This window comes from Coregonus clupeaformis, chromosome 33 (genome assembly GCF_020615455.1).
Source record: "Coregonus clupeaformis isolate EN_2021a chromosome 33, ASM2061545v1, whole genome shotgun sequence".
NCBI classification, from domain to species: domain Eukaryota; kingdom Metazoa; phylum Chordata; class Actinopteri; order Salmoniformes; family Salmonidae; genus Coregonus; species Coregonus clupeaformis.
Genome location: NC_059224.1, coordinates 31192815 through 31213434, shown reverse-complemented (window position 1 = coordinate 31213434; position 20620 = coordinate 31192815). Strand labels below are relative to the sequence as shown.

The 20620-nt window shown below is 41.5% G+C and overlaps 1 protein-coding gene across 1 annotated transcript in view; it reads right to left on the bottom strand.

The window, feature by feature from the left end:
- Positions 1–15676: 15676 nt before the first annotated feature.
- The window catches only part of LOC121549012 (heparan sulfate glucosamine 3-O-sulfotransferase 5), a 102342-nt gene continuing 97398 nt past the window's right edge, over positions 15677–20620 (bottom strand). The window contains exons 2-3 of the mRNA XM_041860781.2: positions 17144–17285; positions 15677–17032 (exon numbers count right to left, since the gene is read on the bottom strand). Coding sequence (XP_041716715.1) covers positions 16099–17032; positions 17144–17250 — 1041 coding nt within the window. The 5' untranslated portion in view covers positions 17251–17285 and the 3' untranslated portion in view covers positions 15677–16098. The remainder of the gene's footprint in view (positions 17033–17143; positions 17286–20620) is intronic.

Below are 20620 nucleotides of genomic sequence, written 5' to 3'. Positions count from 1 at the left end.
TTCCTGTTCAAGTGGGCACAGCACATCATCTGTGAGTCCAACAATATGTCTTGTATGCTGCTGTATAAATGATGTAATATGCCAGGGAGATATGTATACTGTAGCTAAGAAAGTAATACTAAGTGTATGTTGTCTAGTAAGCTGTTAGTAGCCCATGTGTCTCACCCTAAGAATGTAGTCCCTCTCCCCCTCAGAACTTAGCCTACTATTCTGACTTGGTGGTGCACATTTAGCCTATAGCCTGTTTTAGAGAAATGTCATCATCAAATATTGTCAGAGCTTTCATATTGTAAGAGCTTTTCACTGCTTATATGCACCCGTTATTTATCCTACTGTTTTGACTTGGTGTACAGGGAGAGTACTGTAAGACCGGCCCATGTTCTGAATTTTGTCACTGTACATTTCAAAAGTGCTCAACAAATAGTTACAGTGCATTCGGAAAGCATTCAGACCCCTTGACTTTTTCCACATTTTGTACGTTAGAGCCTTATTCTAAAATGGATAAAAAAGTAATAATAATCCTCATCAATCTACACACAATACCCCATAATGCCAAAGTGAAAACAGGTTAAGACATTTTTGCAAATAAAAAATAAATAAAAAACAGAAATACCTTAGTTACATAAGTATTCAGACCCTTTTGAGCTCAGGTATATCCTGTTTCCATTGATCATCCTTGAGATGTTTCTACAACTTGATTGGAGTCCACCTGTGGTCAATTCAATTGATTGGACATGATTTTGAAAGGCACATACCTGTTTATATAAGGTCCCACAGTTGACAGTGCATGTCAGAGCAAAAAACAAGCCATGAGGTCGAAGGAATTGTCTGTGGAGCTCAGAGACAAGATTGTGTCGAGGCACAGATCCAGGGAAGTGTACCCAAAAATGTCTGCAGCATTGAAGGTCCCCAAGAACACAGTGGCCTCTATCATTCTTAAATGGAGAAAGTTTGGAACCACCAAGACTCTTCCTAGAGCTGGATTCTCTGGTCTAATGAAATCAAGATTGAATTCCTTGGCCTGAATGCCAAGCGTCACGTCTGGAGGAAACCTGGCACCATCCCTACGGTGAAGCATGTTGGTGGCAGCGTCATGCTGTGGGGATGTTTTTCAGCGGCAGGGACTTGGAGATTAGTCAGGATCGAGGGAAAGATGAACGGAGCAACGTACAGAGAGATCCTTGATGAAAACCTGCTCCAGAGCGCTCAGGACCTCAGACTCGGGTGAAGGTTCACCTTCCAACAGGACAACAACCCTAAGCACACATCCAAGACAATGCAGGAGTGGCTTCAGGACAATTCTCTGAATGTCCTTGAGTGGCCCAGCCAGAGCCCAGACTTGAACCCGATCTAACATATCTGGAGAGACCTAAAAATAGCTCCCCATCCAACCTGGCAGAGCTTGAGAGGATCTGCAGAGAAGAATGGGAGACTCTCCCCAAATACAGGTGTGCCAAGCTTTTAGCGTCATACCCAAGAAGACTCAAGGCTGTAATCGCTGCCAAAGGTGCTTCAACAAAGTACTGAGAAAGGGTCTGAATATTTGCAGAGTTCATTTTTCCAAGTTAATGTACAGAACGGAGGCGTTTATCCCACTTATACCACAGTTGCCAAATAAAACAATATGAAAGCACACATTTACTGGCATAAATAAATAAAATTCTGCTTATATTTTCAGAAGCAAATTCATACTTTATCATATTTTGGTTGCTACAGACGTGACATTTTTACATTTAGCAGACGCTCTTATCCAGAGCGACTTACAGTTACTGAGTGCATACATTTTTCATACCGGCCCCCCGTGGGAAATGAACCCATAACCCTGGCGTTGCAAGCACCATGCTCTACCAACTGAGCTACACGCGACCCAGTCGTTCGTTGATATTTCCCTTTGCCCAGCTCTGTGGCAACATTCTTATCCCTTGCTACGTCTACACAGGCACAACCTCTGCAGTCAGAATAACAGCAAAGTTTATTCCTTAAAAGTTTTTTTAAGCTGTTTATCCCACTTACCACCGTTTCTCCCTTAAACATACTGTAGGTCTCTCATTAGTATCTTATTCATCATTTTAGGCAATGTTAGAATGATTTCATTGTTTTGCTTTGTGTATTATAATTAGCTCATGTGCTTTTCTTCACGAGGAGGGGATACTATATAATGTTGTTGGGTCTGTAACCATGTTTGCCAGTGACAGTCTATTCCCATTCAAATATTTGTTTTACCAAAAAGTTCAGTAATAAACCCATGTAATTCCAGTTGATATTATTATTGAACGAGAATGCGGTTCTTATCGACTCACACTAATCCACAAGGAGTCAGTAGAAACCATATTTGTTTAAGCAAGTCAGCCATATCAGCTATGGTTTTTAAAAAGGCTGAATGAACTGTTTCGCTGCCAGACGAGGCTCCGCTGATAGCCAGGTGTAGCGGTGGTAAGGATTCAGTCCATGATGCTGAATGGAAAGCTCTGCTATCGCGACAGCTTTATGTAGGCCCTAACAGTTTGTGGGCACGGTTTGTCACCGTTATAGTGCAATTCATGTATTGTTTAGTGTTGTTTTTGTAGTGGCTTTGCTGGCATGCATAAAAAAATTGTTGAGTTTGCCACAACAAAATCTACATGCTAAAATCGCTACTGTGCGACACATACAATTCATTGTACCGGTATGTTGAAAGAACAATACTTTTTTTTTTTTTTTTCAACTCAAACATTCTCATACTTGTGAGCTAATGTTAGCATCGCAAACACAATTGCCATTCCTTCAGCCAAAGTACGGTCAAAGATTATTATAACCAACCCAAGAAAGGAACAAGCAAGGAGGTGGGCAGAGCCAAGCACAAGGTAGTGAGATCCTGGTGTGTTTTAGCATGTATTTGCATATTTCCATTAGGGAATGCCTACTCTGTTAAGTTTGAGTGTGCAATAATGCTGTGTTCATAAGCAAGTGGGAAGGTGGAAATGACCAGTTGTGAAGTCATAAATACCAGTTGGATGCATTCAAGTGCTTTTAGATTACGGTTGACGCAGTTTGTTGGCCATTAGCCAAATGGTGTTTCTCAACAAGTTTTAAGTACAGCTATCATGCATGTTAACAAATGAGTGTTCAAAAACCATATTAATAGATCGCTTTTTATAAATAATGTTGTGGTGCATTTAACTGCCCAAAAATTATCTTATCAAGGTAATTTCCTTTGTAGGTGACGTCGCAAGGTTACTCACTTCTAAACAACAGAAAATAATTTGGCAAAGGGTCAAGTCTACAAAACTGAATTCACTCTATTCGTAACAGATTCTAGTCTTGGGAACAGAAATATGTATGGAGATCGGATGTTTCATTGATGAGAAAATAAGCAGAATGTCTGCCCAGTTTCATCTACCTGCAACTGGACTTCCACTCATCACCATATTTGGTGGGGAGTGGAAGTTCTAACAGGATGCTTCAGGTTTTTAGCCCATATGATGTATCTGGGTTTCCCTTTTCATCTGTGGTACGGTGGCTGTTTGTGGTTTGGGATATCTCAACTACGTTAAGTGAAGAGGAGCAAACAACAATAACTGTCACACCCACATAACTTCAAACCACACCTCCAAGACGCAAATCTAATGTCCACAGTCTAAAACAGATGCGAAATCATTGAGTTCAGCCCCCTTTTAATGGAATGTTAACACTACAAGGCTGGCTCCAAACCGCATCATCACTGATTTATTAATCTTATTTTATTAGCAGCTAATATGACAAGTAACTATCACAGTAGTAATCTACAGTCACTTCAAATTATTGGCACCCTTGGTTAAATATGAGCATAAAAGACTATAAAATAAATAATACTAATACTGAGCTATATTGTACGCTCCAACAAATTTAAGTTATATTATTTTATACTAATACAAAGATTTTGTTTAATAAAAACAATTCTCAAAAAGATAAGTGTCAAAATTATAAAATCAAAAAAATTTAAATCGGCATTAAAATCCAACTTTTTTATGTTAATCTCGGTTTACAGCAACTGTCCAGTGAAAATGTCACTTTTACAATGTCATATTTTACATTTACATTTTAGTCATTTAGCAGACGCTCTTATCCAGAGCGACTTACAGTTAGTGCATACATTATTTTATCGAACCCACAACCCTGGCGTTGCAAACGCCATGCTCTACCAACGGAGCTACATCACCTTCCGGCCATTCCCTCCCCTACCCTGGACGACGCATATGCTGTTAACTCACACCCAAATAATGTTGTTGACTTGTCCCATACCCGTATTTGTGGCCAAAGCCTCAATTGGAGAAGAAACACTTCAAAAACCCCACCTCAAACTTGTATCTCAAACAGACCATTTAATTAACCCCTAGAGTCTATTGACGCACCGGTACGTCAATCTAAGTAACCTAATCAAAATATCCCCATCAAAATCAATCTGTTTAAGATAGAGATATCTGCATGGGCTGTGTTTCAATCCAACGCATCCACCTATGGCGGCCTTCAGCATCTGCGGTGGAAGGTGGCCAAACTATAGCGATGTTTGTCAGACCATGTGACATCCCGAAAATCGGTCTTCTCACGAAAACGTCTGTAGCGTCCGAACCGTTTGGGCTACAAACTAGTGTGACCCCACTGTGGATAAGGGGGATTCTGTCACGGGACTCGTCTGAAGATAACCGGAACCGGTTTTAAAAAATGAATGGAAATATGGAGGTCGTTTTGTGCCTACCCCCCAAAAAACGGCTTAAATATGTGCAAAAGAAAAGAGAAAGATATAGGACAGACACTTCAAAACCTTATTCCTTATGATTTATTTTTGGTTGTCTTTTTAGCCATTTATGAATGTGTTAATCAATGCGTTTCTATGGGCTATATTCGTAAAGGCCAAATGCAATATTTTATCAAATAATTGTTTTATATATTTTTTTATGATACCTGAAGGCATCCTAAAATTCAAAATCAAATGGCTAAATGATCCATAGTATGGCCATCTTAAAACAATTCCTTTTGTCAGCTTAGAACCCCTCCCCCCAACATCTTAGATTTACAGGGGTTAAAATATGCTTGCCATTTCCAATTAGAGTGATGTCATACTCCTGAGGACTATGAACTGGCCAATCAGCAGTCTACTCGTGTTCATATTTTTAATGACCGGTATATATGCCCACACCATTCTGTTGTTGGGGTAAATCCGCACCATTCCAACACAGAAAAGCTGTCTTTTAACATACTTGTGGAAAGAGAACTGTCATTCATATTGTAAGAAATTATACCGGTAACTGTCAAAATATTAGAAATACTTGAGTAAATGATGGATACAGCGTATATTGAAAGCAGGTGCTTACACACAGGTGTGGTTCCTGAGTTAATTAAGCAATTAACATCCCATCATGCTTAGGGTCATGTATAACAATGCTGGGCAGGCCATTATTTTGGCTAGGATGACAATAGGATGACAATTCCCCCATCCACAGGGCATAATTGGTCACTGAATGGTTTGATGAGCATGAAAATGAGGTAAATCATATGCCATAGCCTTCTGTCACCAGATCTCAACACAACTGAACACTTATGGGAGATTCTGGAGTGGTGCCTGAGACTGGCCACCATCAACAAAACACCAAATGATTTAATTTATTGTGGAAGAATGGTGTCGCATCCCTCCAATAGAGTTCCAGACACTTGTAGAATCTATGCCAAGGTGCATTGAAGCTTTTCTGGCTCGTGGTGGCCCAACCCACTAGGCACAGACATCAATTCAACGTCTATTCCACGTTGGTTCAATATAATTTAATTGAAATGACGTGGAAACAACATTGATTCAACCAGTGTGTGCCCAGTGGGAACGCCCTATTAAGACACTTTATGTTGGTGTTTTCTTTATTTTGGCAGTTACCTGTAGGTCATATTTAATAGAAATCTGGAAACACTGGACAGCTAGTTTAGCACTGGGGTATGAAAATAAGGTAACATTAATGTAAAATCCATTTGTCATTGTTCTCCATGTGGAAACGCAAATAGCTCATAAACATCTAATTCCAAAATCATGGGCATTAATATGGAGTTGGTCCCCCCTTTACTGCTATAACAGCCTCCACCTTTCTGGGAAGGCTTTCCGCTACATGTTGGAACATTACTGCGGGGACTTGCTTACATTCAGCCACAAGAGCATTAGTGAGGTCGGGCACTGATGTTGGGCAATTAGGCCTGGCTCGCAGTCAGCGTTCCTATTCATCCCAAAGGTGTTCGATGGGGTTGAGGTCAGGACTCTGTGCAGGCCAGTCAAGTTCTTCCACACCGATCTCGACAAACCATTTCTATATGGACCTTGCTTTGTGCACGGGGCGTTGTCATGCTGAAACAGGAAAAGGCCTTCCCCAAACTGTTGCCACAAAGTTGGAAGCACAGAATCATCTAGAATGCCGTTGTATGCTGTAGCGTTAAGATTTCCCTTCACTGGAACTAAGGGGCCTAGCCTGAACCATGAAATACAGCCCCAGACCATTATTCCTCCTCCACCAAACTTTACAGTTGGCACTATATAATCTGCCAAACCCAGATTCGTCCGTCGGACTGCCAGATGGTGAAGCGTGATTCACCACTCCAGCCGACGCTTGGCATTGCACATGGTGATCTTAGGCTTGTGTGTGTCTGCTCGCCAATGGAAACCCATTTCATGAAGCTCCTGACGAACAGTTCTTGTGCTGACGTTGTTTCCAGAGGCAGTTTGGAACTCAGTACTGAGTGTTGCAACTGAGGACAGACGATTTTTACGCTATGGGCTTCAGCACTCGGCTGTCCCGTTCTGTGAGCTTGTGTGGCCTACCACATTGCGGCTGAGCCGTTGTTGCTCCTAGACGTTTCCACTTCACAATAACAGCACTTACAGTTGACCAGGGCAGCTCTAGCAGGGCCTAAAGTTGACGAACTAACTTGTTGGAAAGGTGGTATCCTATGATGGTGCCATGTTGAAAGTCACTGAGGTCTTCAGTAAGGCCATTCTACTGCCAATGTTTGTCTATGGAGATTGCATGGCTGTGTGCTCAATTTTATACACTTGTCAGCAACGGGTGTGGCTGAAATAGCTGAATCCACTAATTTGAAGGGGTGTCTACATACTTTTGTATATATAGTGTACCACTATTAGGGCAATAATTAAGAAGTTTAAAACCACTGGAACAGTGGTAAACTTGCCTGGTAGAGGACTTACCCTTACCCCATGCAAAGTGTGGAAGATGGTTCTGGAGGCAAAGAAAAGTCCATTGGCCAAAGTTGGAGAATTACAGAACTTGGTAATTCCGATGGGCTCTTTGGAGGGGTTGCCAGATTTTTTTGGGGGGGAGTAACCAACCTATGTAAACACCTGGAGCTTGCTAAACGCCATTGACACTTGGATTGGAACCAGGTGCTATGGTGATATGAGATGATAATAGAGGTCTTTGGCCACGCACACCAGCACGGCCAAAGAACCTCATACCTACTGTAAAATATAGTGGTGGATATGTTATGGGGTTGTTTTGCTTCCACTGGTCCTAGGACCTTTGTTAAGGTCAACGGCATCGTGAACTCTACCAAGTACCAGGAAATGTTTGCCAAGAACCTGGTTGCCTCTGCCAGGAGTCTGGAACTGCGCCACAAGTGGATCTTCCAGCAAGAAAATAGTATCTCGAGCAAGACGGTTTACTTCCACAATCTTTGACCAAGGTCTGGCAATGCGAGACTAGCAAGACAATGACCTCAAGGCACACATCGAAATCCCCAAAGAAATGGTTAATTGACCAGAAAATCAATATTTTGTGATGGCCATCTCAGGCTCCGGACTTGAACCCCATTTTGTCATATATGCGAAAATGTGCCTCTCAAATGTTGTTTAACGTTAGTACAGTCAGGGAAAAAAGTATTTGATCCCCTGCTGATTTTCTACGTTTGCCCACTGACAAAGACATGATCAGTCTATCATTTTAATAGTAGGTTTATTTGAACAGTGAGAGACAGAATAAAAACAAAAAAATCCAGAAAAACACATGTCAAAAATGTTATAAATTGATTTGCATTTTAATGAGGGAAATAAGTGTTTGACCCCTCTGCAAAACATGACTTAGTACTTGGTGGCAAATCACAGCGGTCAGACGTTTCTTTTAGTTGGCCACCAGGTTTGCACACATCTCAGGAGGGATTTTGTCCCACTCCTCTTTGCAGATCTTCTCCAAGTCATTAAGGTTTCGAGCCTGACGTTTGGCAACTCGAACCTTCAGCTCCCTCCACAGATTTTCTATGGGATTAACGTATTGAGACTGGCTAGGCCACTCCAGGACCTTAATGTGCTTCTTCTTGAGCCACTCCTTTGTTGCCTTGGCTGTGTGTTTTGGGTCATTGTCATACTGAAATACCCATCCACGACCCATTTTCAATGCCCTGGCTGAGGGAAGGAGGTTCTCACCCAAGATTTGACGTTACATGGCCCCGTCCATCGTCCCTTTGATGCGGTGAAGTTGTCCTGTCCCCTTAGCAGAAAAACACCCCCAAAGCATAATGTTTCCACCTCCATGTTTGACGGTGGGGATGGTGTTCTTGGGGTCATAGGCAGCATTCCTCCTCCTCCAAACACGGCGAGTTGAGTTGATGCCAAAGAGCTCCATTTTGCTCTCATCTGACCCCAACACTTTCACCCAGTTCTCCTCTGAATCATTCAGATGTTCATTGGCAAACTTCAGACGGGCATGTAAATGTGCTTTCTTGAGCAGGGGGACCTTGCGGGCACTGCAGGATTTCAGTCCTTCACGGTGTAGTGTGTTACCAATTGTTTTCTTGGTGACTATGGTCCCAGCTGCCTTGAGTTCATTGACAAGATCCTCCCGTGTAGTTCTTGGCTGATTCCTCACCGTTCTCATGATCATTGCAACTCCACGAGGTGAGATCTTGCATGGAGCCCCAGGCCGAGGGAGATTGACAGTTATTTTGTGTTTCTTCCATTTGCGAATAATCACACCAACTCTTGTCACCTTCTCACCAAGCTGCTTGGCGATGGTCTTGTAGCCCATTCCAGCCTTGTGTAGGTCTACAATCTTGTCCCTGACATCCTTGGAGAGCTCTTTGGTCTTGGCCATGGTGGAGAGTTTGGAATCTGATTGATTGATTGCTTCTGTGGACAGGTGTCTTTTATACAGGTAACAAGCTGAGATTAGGAGCACTCCCTTTAAGAGTGCTCCTAATCTCAGCTTGTTACCTGTATAAAAGACACCTGGGAGCCAGAAATCTTTCTGATTGAGAGGGGGTAAAATATTTATTTCCCTCATTAAAATGCAAATCAATTTATAACATTTTTGACATGCGTTTTTCTGGATTTTTTTGTTGTTATTCTGTCTCTCACTGTTCAAATAAACCTACCATTAAAATTATAGACTGATCATTTCTTTGTCAGTGGGCAAACGTACAAAATCAGCAGGGGATCAAATACTTTTTTCCCCTCACTGTAGCTAGTAACCTGTGCATCATGCAATATTGGCACTCTACACTTGAGACAGACCAAGTGGAACAAACCTAAACTTTGAATTTGTATGTTTAAAATATCCCTCTGGTGGCCATGTTGACCTATTTTAAGAAATGCCATTGGTTGGTGGATATAAATACGAAGATCTTTGATAGGCTGATGCAGAATTTGTTACAGGAAAGAATGGGCATGTTTGAGTGGAAAGGCGAAAGCAACCATGGCCGGTCCTGGCCATTCTGCCACCCTAGATAAAACAAAAACAAAAATATTGCCCCCAGTAAGCAAAAGGACGTTGAAAAGACATTGAAGTTAGGTTCAATTAAAATTTGGAATGAAAGGTGAAAATATGTATTTTCCCGGACGTTGAAAATATGTATTTTCTGGACGTTGAAATCAGGTTAATTTTTGGTTCTAAATGAAAGTTGAAAATACTTAATTTATAGATGTCTATCTTTCGGCCAAATCAAGACTGGACCTGACAAAATCTGAACCAAAATCAAAGCTCTGGACCAAAAACCAACGTCCGTGGACTTGGAAGTCAAGGCCGGTCTGGACTGCACCAAAAAAAGACTACTGTCTTACTGGGGTGTAGCCTACTGTGACGGCGTGCAATGGAATTTTATGAATGCCTGTCCATGTATTAGGCCCACCATTTGTAAAACAGGTCGTTGCATTGGCTTTATAAGTCCTGATTCCTGTGAATAATCAATTTGTCTATTTAAACTCTGAATATTAGCTACACAACTTTATCAGGAGTTACCCTGAGCCTATTTGCAATGTGTTTATACAGCAGGAAATGCAGAAGTATTTTATTTTTCACTATGATCAGCTCCTTAAAAATTGACAGATACAAACTTGAAACCACTGATCATGACAATTTAGCCCACGGGGTGAAACTCCTGGACAGCAGTTGTGAGTAACCTGATTATCCATTCCATATTGTCCATTTTACTTCGACATGTCCTGTTTTTAGAATCTGCTGTTAACATGTCAGCACATTTTTTATTTGATTGGGCACGATTAAGGTTAGGCTATTTGATCTGAGAAATTTGTATGATGTAAAAAGTGTCTGTCTCATTACATTGTCATATATTTTATCTCCAGCCTGTAGGCTACAGAATAGGCAATGTACTCTTTCTACCTTTCTACCTGCTGCTATATGATTGATGTTAGATAGTTTTTTTGACGGAACGTTGGTGGAGCATGGCAGCTATGTGTCTCTCTAACAGCACCCTGGAGAGGCGCGCTGGGAATGGACAAGCAAACTATTTTGCGAACCTGCCTCTGACAAAGTGGGCACTGCTTATCACAAAAAGCCCATAGGCCACTGGTTGAGCTAAATTGTCATTATTTATGGGCAAAATTATGTAAGGTTTTATGTGTTGTTGGAGGTGCGTCTTGGTCAGTTTAGCTCAGATAATTCTGCCCTCTTCATTCTGCCCCCACATTTGGCTGCCTAATTCTGTCTAATGAGCAGGCCGGCCTTGAAGCAACTGACTGTAGACAAAAGTCGAGGCATGAAGTCGGGGAGGTGCATCTGTGACAGCCAAAAGTCGGACACAAATGTGGTTTTCCAACAGCAAGGATCAGCTCAACATGGCAGTGTTGCAATTATTTATAAAAGTTTATAATGTCTAAATAAACATGACTCCAACCCCCATATCACACACTCACAAACTGATATTATATAGTGTGTATAGTATTGAATGTATAGAGTGTAGGACTATATAATCGTGGCAAAGTTGGTTCCTTTTTCAGTCATGTCTTTGGTAACCTAATGTAGTAGGCGTAAAATAAACCTGAAACTAGATCCCCTACATACTGTTCTTGACCAGAATAAAAAAAACTGTCAGGGGAGGTTCTCTTCTGCACTGTTCAACCAACTAGTAAATGTGGAGGAGGATTTAAGATGGAGTGTCGCCTTGTGAACGTCCAAAAGCGGAAGTCATGTCACAGGCTCTCTTTCCATTTCCGGAACAGCCGACTTTTGGGGACTCAGCACAGGCTATGTCTTTGGTCACATTTATTTGGTCAAACAAAAACACCCTAATGACTGGTTGACAATAGATCCTCCCACAATGCAGGCGATGGCTGCAGGATGAAGTTGGTAAAAAGCAACTGCAGAAACTTGCAGTCAAAACGTCATTTTTGTTAAGTTCATGCAGTCAACGTGTAGGCACAAGTCGAAAATGTTTAACCCCATAATGCAACACACTTTGAAAGACGGTGACCAACTATGTTTACCGACTTGACAAAAGTTATCCTCTCGAACGCTCCCAATCACTGCCACCTGCTCAGGTTAGCATAGGGCAAAACGGCAATTTATGCTTGATCCGAAAATGTGGTCGGAGGCTTCGTACGGAGGGTGTGACGCAATTGCGGAGCCTCCAGAGGCATGCAGAGGCCAAACCAAACTCTGTACCGCATCGCCGTGCGCCTCTCAAATTTTTTAACAATGCGAAGGACTCTGTATAGCTCAGTATAGTGCCGCAATGACATTATTGGTTGACAGTAGGAGGGGCGGGAGGTCCTGTATAAACACCAGGGGTGTGTATAGATGGATGCCAAGGGATGCAAGGCTTCCAAAAAATATTAACAAGATTTTTTTTTGAAAACATCAAATAATTTATTTTGTCTCACTGTGTTTCATAAATGTCCTTCAATTCGCAAGCGGCTGAATGTATCTCACAGGAGAAAGCATCCGAGCGAGTGAAAAAGCGCCCTTCTGTCTCTCTACGAGTAGGCCATCTACAGTATCTGATGCTGTCTGGTCCAAACGAGTATGACATTGTTGCCGCCCGTAACATTGAAGAGAAGCCAGCGAGCATCTGGTCTCCCTTGACAAAAAAAGTACAAAACATTTGCCAATCAGCGTTGAGCTCAACTGTGAATGGTCCTGGCGCACCAAAAAATACTGTGGATTTGGCGTCACTCCTATCAAATCCCATTGAGAGCATACGTCATTGACAGAAAAACTTGAATTGTTGCATCTCGTTGTTTTGTTGTCCTCTGGTGGCTAGCTAGCTAGCTAGCTAAAATTGGCCCTTTCCTAAATTAGCCATGGATGGAGATAGGGATTTTGACTTGTGGTTTTACTTAATTCTCCGTACTGGCCAATGATTATAACGGCGATTACGATCCAACCATTAATTCATACATTGTTGTGCCCCTGGCCTGAGAGGATGGAAGTTCAATATGTAGCTTGATGTAAAAGGTTAATGTTAACTAGCTAACGTTGCCCATGAATGTAAGTTAGGTTAGCGAGCAAGCATTTTAGCCAGGTAGCCTAGGACAACAAAAAATTCCCCAATAAATTTAACCACGCACCGCTACACAAACGTACTTCCTTGAAAACGTATTTAACAACAGCTCTGCTCAACAGCTCTCCTGTGGCAGGTTATGTAATGGGAATAGCTAACGTAGCGTTTGATCACGTGCAACTACGTCAACAATTTTTATTGGCTGATGCACATTTGAAACTTGTTCGCAAGTATGGCCCCACGGGGATGGCTTAGAATCGAAGGATTGTAGACAACATGTAAACTAATATGTCCTCTGCAAATGTTTATTGAAAACATAAATACATTTGCACAATGAGCACTTGTTGTCTCTCAAATAAAACGTTAGTTGTTGGTTAGCTAGCTAACACATTTTAGCATAGACATTGACATCAGTGAAAACACCTCAAAACAAGACATGGTATCAATAACAAGATAGAACGAGCTGAAACAAGCCACCTACGATTCCCCACATGGCAGCTTCTTGTCGTTGTTGCTAGCTATCTGACCGTCCAGAATCATAACGCACGGCCTTCTGCCTCTGCAATGTGCGTGCATCGTTTCCGTGATGTTGTCAGGCAACCTGTATTGCCTTTGACATGATTGCGCAAAAGCGGTGAAGGAGGAGCGCACTTGTAAAAATTGAACAAAGAAATGGGCCACCTAGCTCACTCCCGGGAGGCAGCCCGGTTCCAAAACTAATGCAATCAACGTTAACCCGGTTCACCCGGGGCATTAATTGAATCCCCTCATTGAAAACTATGTTACTGCTCATTCTGTATTTAGTTGATCAATCAGTAATCATCATGCACAACCCTAGTCTTTCTCTCCATGTAGCTAGGTATAAAAGATAGACGTTTTCCTTCTTGCCTGACCTTGTGGATGTGTATAAAACTCATATAACGTGTCTTGGGCCTCTAAACCAAGTGATGGAGATGCAGGTCATCTTTACACTGAACAATCTGGCAATGATAATACATTATTGAAAATACTAATCAAACGAGAACCTTTGAATTTGTCTTTGTTTCCTGCACTTCATTTAATGTTTGTTGATGCTAGTCTATGCTGTTTATTAAATTGGTAGAGAAAGTAGGCTATCATTTGTCACATCACATTCCTCCAGTCACTAAATGATTATAAAACTCACACCACTGTCATGGTCCATCCGTATAATTTTCTAGTCTCTCTTCTTACAGCCGCTGTATCTCAGAGGCGGTGAGAAGAGACTAATCATTTATCTCTGTTGTCTCTCCAAAAGAAACTTGGTCAAGAACCGTGGAGGAGATGGACCGTGGCCTGTCATGGAAAACATCCCCAAAAAGGCTGAAAATCGGCAGAAGTGGCACTATTTCATGGAGTAAGTTTCTTTCCAAATGATAAGCATCTTCATTATTGCACTGAGGATGAACAACCTGCTCAGACTTTCGTGAGAGATAGGGTATTGAGTCTATTGCCACTCCAGTCCTATAAGCTTCACATCCTATTCAACTGCACAGCAGGTGTCATCATTTACTTATGACTCTCCACCCAGCCTGACTGAAATACAGTCAAGACAAGTCAGCACTGAAGCAATGGAAATTAGACATTAAACCATCTCAGCAGCTAGTCTGTGACTGAACAGCTGTTCTGCACTGCAACCGATCAGAGAATACCACCTTTTAGTTTACATTGACCCTCTAATAATAAGATATATGGAAATATGTTTTTGCTGAGATGTGGGCAATTAATGAAGGTACCAGGAAATACGTTTCTAGTTGTAATTTAATTCAAATGACAGACTCAATAGAATGACCCAGTACTTAATGAAAATGAAAGCATCAATGAAGAGTGTCTTTAAACCCCAAGATAAATTACGAGACAAAAAATAAAAAAAGACTAAGTTGACACGTGTTTAAATGTTATTTTAATTAAATCATTTTTTTGTTACAGAACAATACATTTGTGATACAGCGTGGTTATTTGCACATAAGACAACTCTGGTAATTACTAGACAAAACAGAAAAAAAGACTCAGTTGACACGTGTTTATATGTTATTTTAATTAAATCCTTTTTTTGTTACAGAACAATACACTTATGATACAGAGTGACTATTTGCACATAAGACAAATCTGGTAATTGTAGTAGAATAAGCATTAGATGGTTTGACAGTAACTAACAAATAACTTTTTACAATGGCTTTTGGCCAAGGAGTACAAAGTTCCCACTCAAATCCCTTATGCAACATTTAAATGCTTGACTTACGAGTCAGAATTTTCATCTGAGTCTGAATTTTGTGAGAAATGCTATGTTCCCATTCCCTCTTGAGAATCTTCTACCCTCCCTACATTTCTGAGTTATATTACAGATACAAGCACTTCATGGTAGTTTGAGAACATAAATAAACCTAAAAACAACATAGAAACAAATAAGGTTTAAAGAATGATACTGGAATACATGTTTAAAGAATGATCCTGGAATAAATGTTTAAAGAATAATACTGGAATAAATGTTTAAAGAATGATACTGGAATACATCAAATAACCCCAAACTACAGTACATTAGAGAGCCAATGCCTTGTCAGTGAATGTTCATTGCACATATAAAACAAAACCTAAATGAGAGGGAAATAAATGCATGACTATCACATTCAGAAGTGTAAGAACATGTAGGCCTAGATTTATGAATGCTTTTAAATCTGTAAAATGTGTGTGTTGTTGACTGACAAGTCTTCTTTTAAAATAATCTCATGTCTATCTCACATTTGAGAGTATACCCTTCATTCAATATTGGCTGAGAGATGAGCAGGTTAGTGTTTTTCGTCATGAAACTTGTTCTGCAGAGTGGTCACTAGCTGGCACAGGCACAAAGTTATAAAATCTGATTTTAAACCTAACCTTACCCTTAACCATACTGCTAACCCTAATGCCTAACCCTAATCTTAAATAAAAAAAATTACAATATAGCCAATTTTGACTTTGCAACTGGCCCATCTAGCGGAAATCGCTCAGTTCTGCCTCAAGGACAAGACTGATCCCAGTAAACGTCAATCTGTGAGAGATGATGGCAAAACGATGAGTTTATAATGGAGAAACGTGTCAAACTGGGGAACTATTACACAGGAAGATCAGGCGCATTAAACTGAATTGTTTTGTAACTCACAAACCATTTTTCCTCCACCCCCTCACATATTTACAAACAAACATACATTGATTCAGTTACATATTTGGTCACATTGTCATTCTTATAGGAGTTAAATTCAATCAAAGTGCTTTTTAATATCCTTTAATGTTTTTGAGGTTGACATCTTGAAAATGCCAACAGAACAACTTCAGTTAACACATTTATATAGACCTTCCCTTAGTCTCTCAGGGCCAGTTGAATGTCCTGCCAGTGATCTGATAAAACTTCTGATTGAAGGGGTGGAAGAACTTCCTCAGTTTGGCCACCACCGAGGGGTCCACCTCAGGGTGGATGCGCCCCTTGCTGCCTGCCAGGCACTTGTTGAAGACAATGTTAAATCGCAGGCAGTAGAATCCCCTGGTGGCATTGAAGTACAGGTTATAGTGGCTGATCCTGGACGGGAGGTTGAGGAAGCGCTCGACAAGCTGCAGCTCCGGCAGCGGGTCCGTGATCAGACGGTCCCCGTCCACAATGTGGAATTGTTCCACGGGGAAGTACTTCAGCCAGCGCTCCAAGTGCTTGGTGTAAATGCTGGTCCGTACCGCCTTATACTTTGTGTTCACCTCACACGTGTTGCCGTCGATGGCCATCTTCTCAAACTTGTGGTAGGTCTTGTTCTTGCGCTCCTTGCCCTCCAGCACCTGTGTGTAGTCTGACACAGCTCTGGTGGTGGGCTCACGCACGATGATCAGCAGCTTGATGGAGGAGTTCATCTTGAAGATGCGTTCGGGGACCTCCTCTGTGATGAAGTAGGCAGGGCTCTTCTCAATGGTGATCTGATGGGGGAAGGAGAAGGGCATCTTCTCCCGGTACCAGTCAATGCCCCGGGCGTAGTTCTGGTCGTTGTCAAAGAAGTGGATCTCCTGCGAGGCCTTGACCACCGCCGGGTGCAGGTTGAGCATCTCCAGCAGGGCACGCGTTCCCCCCTTGCGCACACCGATAATGATGGCCCGGGGCAGCAACTGCACCAGGTTGTGCAGGCGGATCTGCTCTTTGGTGGCATTGCCCTTCCGGAGCTCGTGGAGCAGACCGCGCTTATACTGCAGGGTCCGGAGAGGGATCTGCTCCGGCAGGTGAGGAGGGCCCAGTCTGCTCTCTATGGGGCAAATAGGCTGCAGCCTGGAGGAGGGGAAAACACAGAAAGATACATTCTGTACTTAACATTCAACAGGCATTGCTTTCAGACCGAAAGCAAAATGTGTTAGTTACTATGGACACCAACCAACGTACCTATCCAAGCTCCCAACCCTGGCCACTAGATAGAGGAGACTCCCGATAGCAAGGCTGCCCAACACAAAGAGCTTCTGTCTCAGCAACGCCTGCTGTTTGAATAGCATGGCCCTCCATCAATCTTCAGGACTGCGTCTTCAGCCTGGGGACAGGAGAGCAGAGCACATAAACCACTAATCACTGGCGAGGAGAGAGACAGCCTAATGTTTATTAACAGACACTCAATCAAGTCTTACAAGTGATTAAGCCTCACTCACAGGATCCTGCAAAGTGCTGCAGTATCATTAGAGCAGACATCTGCCTTCCTCAGTCATACCCACCCTTCATTTATTTCATTGTTTCTGCCAGCTCACTCGGATCGAATTTGATCAAATGTATGACAGGCAGACCCACTCTGTGAGAGCCTCATCGTGGTATAATAGTCTTAATTTTTTTTGAAAACTCTGTTTATTCTGTTATAATGGTATCATTTTCATTGAGTCAGTGGAAATACAGAATACACAATTCTTCCACCAGACACCTTTTACTCTCACAAAAAGGATGACAGCATAGTTTGGTCCCAGACAACCCCTCAGCTGTTAATTAATGAATAGATATTAATTAGATAGGGCCTAGATTATGATGCGGTCTCTAGATTACAGTGACTCCAATTCAATCATAAAGTTTCTGAGGTGCTGTATGTAGCCTATTGCAAAGGAAAACCCACAGTCTAGAATACACGAGTCGGTGCCTCATGAAAATATACTGAACAAAAATATAAACGCAACATGCAACAATTTGACATCAGCAAACCGCTCACCCACACGACACCATACACGTGGTCTGCGGTTGTGAGGCCGTTGGACGTACTGCCAAATTCTCTAAAACGACTTTGGAGGTGGCTCATGGTAGAGACATGAGCATTCACTTCTCTGGCAACAGCTCTGGTGGACATTCCTGCAGTCAGCATGCCAATTACATGCTCCCTCAAAACTTGAGACATCTGTGGCATTGTGTCGTGTGACAAAACTGCACGTTTTAGGGTGGCCTTTTATTGGTCCAAGCACAAGGTGCACCTGTGTAATAATCATGCTGTTTAACCAGTTTTTTGATATGCCACACCTGTCAGGTGGATGGATTATCTTGGCAAAGGAGAAATGCTCACTAACAGGGATGTAAACACATTTGTGCACAACATTTGAGAAAAATAAGCTTTTTGTGTGTACGGACAATTTCTGGGATGTTTTATTTCAGCTCATGAAACATGGGACCAACACTTTACATATTGCGTTTATATTTTTGTTCAGTGTAGTTTACCTCAAAGAAAACCTAAGCCTTCAAACAGGATAGAAATGACCTCCTTCAATCTCAATTTTCAACATAACGCTCACAACAGTCTTTGAATATGCACAACAAAAATGTGCTGTATGAAAATCATGTTGTATGAAAATAAAGCATCTCCATCTGAAGCTGCTGCATTTGAACAAAACAATAATGATCAAAGGAAACAGAACAACCTGACCTCAATCCCCTAGAACAATTCCAAGTAATTACAACATCATGTGTGTGGCTTTTATTTCAGAATGGAAAGAAATGTAAGCAAAGTGTCACTATGGTCTTATTGAGTTAATTTTACCTCAAAAGACAGCATTTCTCTGTCCAGTCCAGTGTAGAGCTTTCATGACAAGCAATGAACAGCCAATCACCAGAGAGCTTACTGTTGATGCTAATTGTGTAAGATCATCAATAACCTAAATCTGTCTCAGCACATTTCCCTTGTTGTGATTAGCATACAAAAGAAAAGTACTGTATCTTCATCATGTACAACATGATTCGTTTGACCTAAAATGACCGAAAACAAAAACCTGTTCCTCTGTTAAACCAAGAGACGGCAGTGTTTCATTATATAAGAATGACATCAATCTACTCACAGACATGACTGGAGTTTTTTTTCTTCATCAGTTCAGTTCTTTCATTCTGGCCCAGGTTGAGCGTACTAGTGGTTGTCATAGGTTGTCAGACGTGTCATTAAACATATGTTATATGAGGGAGTAGTAGAACACTCCTTTTCAAAGTTGGGCAGGCTATTGTAATTTGAGTGTAGGGAGAGATGGAGTTTTGCAGGCCTGCATCATGCTTCTGTTTGTAGGTAGGCTTTACAATAGAAAGTATTTGCAACTACTGTTATGATCAGAAAATGGAAGCCAGTTTATCCCTAAAGAATAACCACTAACTAACCCCATCCATAGCTTTAAATATTTACCCTGGTCCCGTGGACCCAGAGAGATCCAAGACACCAAAACCTATTAGTATATGGCTAATATCATCACTAATAAGGAAGATAATATAACATATAACAGGCATGTGGAATGGGCCTTTGACTCTCGCTGTAACTAGAAAATAAATAATATTGCCTTGCCCTGGCCTCTAAATGGATGCTAGCCAAGCAATTGGAATTTTAGCAGGAGAATAAACCCATTTAGCCAGAGGGCCAGTCCCCTTGTCTGTGGATTTCCATTTGGAAATGAAATGTTTTTCATTAAAGGCAGTATCTCTGTGAGGCTAGGGAGCGATTCACAGATCTCCTAGAGAGCGCTTTCATTTCAGTGGCTCTTTGGTTTATACAGGGTGGCATTAGCAGAACAATGCCGGGTACATACAATGCTGAAGTAGACTCGGTCCCGACCTCTACTTTTAGAGTACATTTAATGTACTCCCTTAGAATTAAGACGTCCCTTCTCTCCCGACTATCTTCAACGTCTTCCCTGGTAAGAGACAGCAAAGTCGAACATACATTTGACTCTATGTAAGAAATCTATGGGAAACATATCTCTACTACTCACATCTCTAGTACTCTTACTAAATACTCACATATTTTAATTCCTTCTAATCACCCTGGCTATTGAATCCACAGTGTGAGCTTATCATGGCTGAATTAATTGCCTTTTTCACATGAACCCAGACTAAGTTTAGCACTGAAAAGATGTCTGAGAGACTTCTGGTCAAATTAGTTTCAGATTAGGATAATGTATAGTAAATTGCCTTTCAGACAAGTTTCTTGACCCAGCCATTTGTGAACCTCGGTTGTTTAAAAAAAAAAAAAAAAGAATTGTGTTTGCGCTTATTAATGCATGTTACATTTACATTTTGGTCATCAAGAGGCCATATGGTGTTTTCTCTATGAAGCCCCCGCATCAGCATAAACAGTCACAACACTTTATTATTATTATATATAGCCTATAGCCTGCAAAAGCTAAATTAGGAGCTCAATAGTCTCAAGCCAATCGAGCAGAAGACTCACACAATGTGACCTAAATAAACCAAGATGAGCCTCAGAGATATTCTCTTTGAAGGACTTGGCAGACAAAGAGAAAAGTTTGAACAATCGGCGTGTAGAGAGAGTACATGTACCAATGACAGAGGGAAACAAAGACTGACAGATTTTCGATGCCTTTGTAAGCAGGCAGGTCCTTCGGGAGTAAATTGGAATTGTCTACA